Source organism: Mus pahari, chromosome 3 (assembly GCF_900095145.1).
Source record: "Mus pahari chromosome 3, PAHARI_EIJ_v1.1, whole genome shotgun sequence".
Taxonomy (NCBI): Eukaryota; Metazoa; Chordata; class Mammalia; order Rodentia; family Muridae; genus Mus; species Mus pahari.
In genome coordinates this window covers 75,959,426-75,964,160 of record NC_034592.1, presented here as the reverse complement: position 1 = coordinate 75,964,160, position 4,735 = coordinate 75,959,426, and the positions used below count along the sequence as shown (strand labels likewise).

Below are 4,735 nucleotides of genomic sequence, written 5' to 3'. Positions count from 1 at the left end.
GGGGCTGGCTTACAGGTTCAGAGGTTCAGTCCATTATCATCAAGGTGGGAGCATGGCAGCATCCAGGCATACATGGTGCAGGCAGAGCTGAGAGCTCTACATCTTTATCTGAGGGCTGCTAGCAGAATACTGCCTTCTAGGCAGTTAGGATAGGGTCTTAAAGCCCACACCCACAGTGATGCACCTACTCCAACAGGGCCACACCTTCTAATAGTGCCTCTCTCTGAATCAAGTATATATAAACCATCACATACATACTCATACACAAACATGCATCCACACAGACATGAACATATATACACACAAATGGAAAACATGCTAGGAAACTTCCACTCTAATGTGAGAAGACAAAAGTAAAGTAAACAGAGGATTTGGCCTACATGAGCAAAGGTGATCCCTGTCTATTGTCTTACTCACTCAGTATTACACGCACAGCAAGTCTCCTATCTCAGTGATGCAGTTACATATGAGCCACCATACCTAGCTTGAAGTAGACACCCCCTCCCTTTTTATGTACAAGGTCTTGCTTTGTAACCCTAGCTGGCTTAGACTTTGGGATGTAGAACAGACTGGTCTTGAACTCATGGTTTCTGCCTCCCAAGTGTCACCACATGGGCAAGTGTCACCACACTCACCTGAGTGACTCGTCTTTAATGGGACTCTGGATTCTGACAGGGCATGTCGTTGGAAGACTGTGCTTGGTGCTCATGAAGGATCAAGGAAAACAAATGACTGGCTGTATGACTTAAGATCATGTAGTAAAACAATCAAGGAGAAGTAACAAGAGAGAAAGAATTTTAATCACTGAGTTAAAAACTTACACAACCTTGTTGAACATAATATAAGCAACATTAAATTCTAAGTAATACATGTAATTATTTTTTCCTATGTAGGAATGCCTTACTTTGAGCAAACTTTATATAACCACAGTCTGAGTGGTCAGACTTTTTCATATGGCACATTCCCAAAACACACTTAAAACAGCTTGACCTTTTAAAACGGATTTGCATCTAACCTTAAAGAGAACATCTATTGGTTAAAATGAAGTACATAAACTGTTCTGTCTTTTTTTTGTGTACAGGCTTCAGCGTTCAATAAAGGCTTTTCTATACATAAAAATATAATCTCATCTAAGGGGGAAAAAAAAACTAACAAATTCACAAGGTAACAAGGCATGCATCTAAGGACAGTGCGCAGCGGAAGACCAGAGTGCAGGTCAGTGTGTGGTGAGTGTACAACACAGTATACCATAAATAGAGTTTCCATTTTATTCACAGATTCCCCCCTTATAAGACATGTAGAACCCACAAACTTTTCAGGAGGGCTGGAGACACAGCTCAATGGTAAAACCTAGGATGCTCAGTGCCCTAGAGGTTTGGTCTCCAGCACTACATACAAAACAAACCAACAGAACTACCCCAAACCTTTGGAGGAAGCAGCTGTGTGTCACAGTGAGAGCACACCTATGGGTATGTGTATATGTGCAAGGATGGGTACACGACCATGGCGGCGTGGTCCTTCCTTGCGGCAGAGTATCTAGTCTTAGACCAGTTTGGCTTCACATCTGGAACTGGCCCTAGGCTGGAGTTTGTGCTTCTCTTTGGAGAGCATGATGCTGTGAAGCCTGGCTTCTTACTCTGCATAAACAAGATAAAAGAGTTGAATTCACTTTCTGTTGCAATTTCTAAGTTATCTTTAGGCTTGAGGTTGGTCTTACTAGATAGGAGTTAGAAACATTTGCATTTCCTCCCCAACCCCAAAATGATTAACACTATTGCAGGGAAGAGGGGAGTCAAGGATTTGATCTAGTTTCTCAGCAAAGTAGAGGTCTCTGGGCAACAGTTGATCCAGGAAGTGGAAGAACTGTTTTCTATACGCTGTCTGCCAACATTACACAAAGAAAGGATGACTTAGCATGCCAAGATGGCTGCCCCACATTTCTAACTCGATATCTGACATGCTGTGGGTAAGTAAACTGCATTCCTGTTAGAAAAAGACTCCACGTAAAATCCCAGAAGATGGAGTAATGATAAAGGTCGGCCTGGCGTCCATCCTGCCCATTGACATCAACAGGATTCACTTTCACGCTCCAGGTTAGTTGGCATGTTTTAGCTGTACATATGGTTTTGTGATCTACAGGCTTGGAGCGATGCTGCTACATGAGGAATAAAGGCAAGCTCACCACTTAAGCTCACCACTTACTATTCTGCTGTAGCTTTCTTTAGTTTGATAAGTTTTTATTTACTGGAAAATAAGATCTTTATCTGTAATAAAATATTTTTTCTATAATAAAATAGAAATAAAATGACTGCTTTTACTGTGTGTTTGTACATGCACCCGAAGGTGCCAGATTTCCCCGGAATAGATGACTGCAACCCTTCATGTAGGTGCTGGGAACAGAACTCGGGTCCTCTGGCTCTGCTGAGCCGTCTCGCTACTCCATAATATTTTTTTTGTTTTTATTTGTTTGTTTATTTTGAGACAGGGTCTCTCTACACAGTGCTAGCTGTCTCGAAACTCCCTATGTGATCAGGCTGGCCTCGAACTCACAGAGAACAACCTATGTCTGCCTCCTGGGTACTGAGTTCGAGGCCAGCCTGATCACATAGGGAGTTCCGAGACAGCTAGCACTGTGTAGAGAGACGTGGCCTGTCTCCCCGAACTCACTGTGGTGGTATTGGGAGGCAGGACCTTAAGAGCTCACTCAGGAATTATAAGTCTAACAGAGTCGGGCTATTTTGTGGGACTTTATTAATTACTGGAAAAACTGTTATATAATGAGGTTGCTGTGCACTTGAAGCACTTGGGAGGCAGAGGCAGGCTTCAGCCTGGTCTAGATGGTGAGCTCCATGACAGCCAGGGCTATGCAGAGAGAACCTGTTTCAAAAACACAACACAACACAACAAAAATCTAAACAAATACCTTTTGTTTATAAGTTACCTAAACCCAGGCATTCTGTGCCAGCAACATAGACTGTATGAGCCATGTACACACTTCATTTTTGAGTCATCACGGTCAATGCTGGCTATGAGACAGACATAACAACTGTGACATTCCATGTGTTAACATTACATTGCCAGTGTCACTGTTTCAACTGACATACTGCCATGGAGCTATGAATTGATGGCAGCCTGAGAGAGGTTTGTTAAAATTAAGTTCTTGATATCCAGATGTTAGTTCTGCGTGAGCCTTTCCTACTCTTGTCCTATCTTGGAGGCTGTGCCCCAGAGTGGCCAGGTGGTTTGAGCCTGAGCGTACAAACTACCCTAGACATTTGCCTGGGCAGAACAAACCTGAGAAGACAACACTGGACAACAGCACCACTCATCCAGGAACACAGTATGTAAGAAAGCTAATTCAGCTGGGGGTGGCAGTACACAGCTATAATTTTAGTAGTTGCGGGACAGAGGCCAAAAGTCTATGAGGCCAGCCAGGTCAGTATAATGAGTTTCAGGCTAGCAGGGACTATATGTTGAGAACCTGTTCCAAACAAAACAAAACACTCTATAATACACACACACACACATACAAACACACACAAAACAAAACAAAACAAGAAAAGAAAAAGTAACTAAAATTAACCCTTGGCATGTGTATGCACAAATGAGGGGAAGTACCTGAATCCTTTCTTTATTCTTAGGGCTGGTCAGTGGTGGATCCAGGGAGGTGCCCCTCTCTCTTCCACTTAACTGTGTCTAAAATAAATGAACACATCCTCGCTAAATTCTCCTTGTGAACACTGTGGGTGTACTGAATACACATTAGTCGTGTGACTTTTGTTCACGAGTGTTCACTCATGGGGACAATGCACCGTTAAGAGGCAAGGCAAAGCAAATACAAGTAAGAACTCAGAGAAGAAAACTAGTGTTTATTCAGTGGCCACTACATGCCCGGTATGCTCTAGTTTCCCACCTAGTGCTAAGCCACCATAGATGGCAGGCTTTAGCACCTCAGTGTTTCAGAGCAGGAACCGAGTTCCTGGCTGATTGAGTAATTCCTACAGTAGAGAGTTCTCAGGCATGCCTAGGAACACAAGTGTTTTGAATTTCAGGGTTTATTTTCTTCTGATTTTGGAATATGTGCCTATATATTATAAGATATCTTAGAGATGGGATCCCAGTGTAAACATAAAATTGATTATTTCATATGTGCACTTATACGTGTGGCCTGAAGGTGTTTTGCATATGTGTTGTGTATGTAGCAGATGTGTATGATAGTAGGTGTTGGCCAGAGTGACCGAGTGTGGAGTTTTGTTCTGACCCTGGAGGTCGTTAGTTCACTAGGCTGGCTGGTTGGCAAGGCTTCAGGGTCTCCCTGTCTCTGCCCCTACACTGGTGTTACGGCGTACTGCCATGCCTGGCTTTACGTGGTGCCAGGGATCCAAGCTCAGGTCCTTGGACTCCCACAGCAAACCCTTTACCCACTGAACCATCTCCCCAGTCCTTGCCTGAAGATAATTTTACACAGTAAGAAATTATATGTTCGTGTGTGTATGTGTGTGTATGTGTGTGTGTGTGTGTGTGTATTGTTTACCAGGAATTAGACCTAAGACTCTGAGCATGGCAGGCAGGTACCCTATAACTGAGCTAATAATCCTAGTCCTTTCCTCAACGTTTTCTTTTTTTAAAGCTTTTAAAAAAAAAAAAATCTGAGCCAGGCGTGGTGGCGCACGCCTTTAATCCCAGCACTCGGGAGGCAGAGGCAGGCAGATTTCTGAGTTCGAGGCCAGCCTGG

General features: G+C 43.4%; 1 protein-coding gene across 1 annotated transcript in view; it reads right to left on the bottom strand.

Moving 5' to 3' along the window:
* Positions 1-2,730: 2,730 nt before the first annotated feature.
* The window catches only part of Agbl2 (ATP/GTP binding protein like 2), a 28,882-nt gene continuing 26,877 nt past the window's right edge, over positions 2,731-4,735 (bottom strand). Inside the window, exons 17-18 of the mRNA XM_029536574.1 lie at positions 3,619-3,696; positions 2,731-2,877 (exon numbers count right to left, since the gene is read on the bottom strand). Coding sequence (XP_029392434.1) covers positions 2,863-2,877; positions 3,619-3,696 — 93 coding nt within the window. The 3' untranslated portion in view covers positions 2,731-2,862. The remainder of the gene's footprint in view (positions 2,878-3,618; positions 3,697-4,735) is intronic.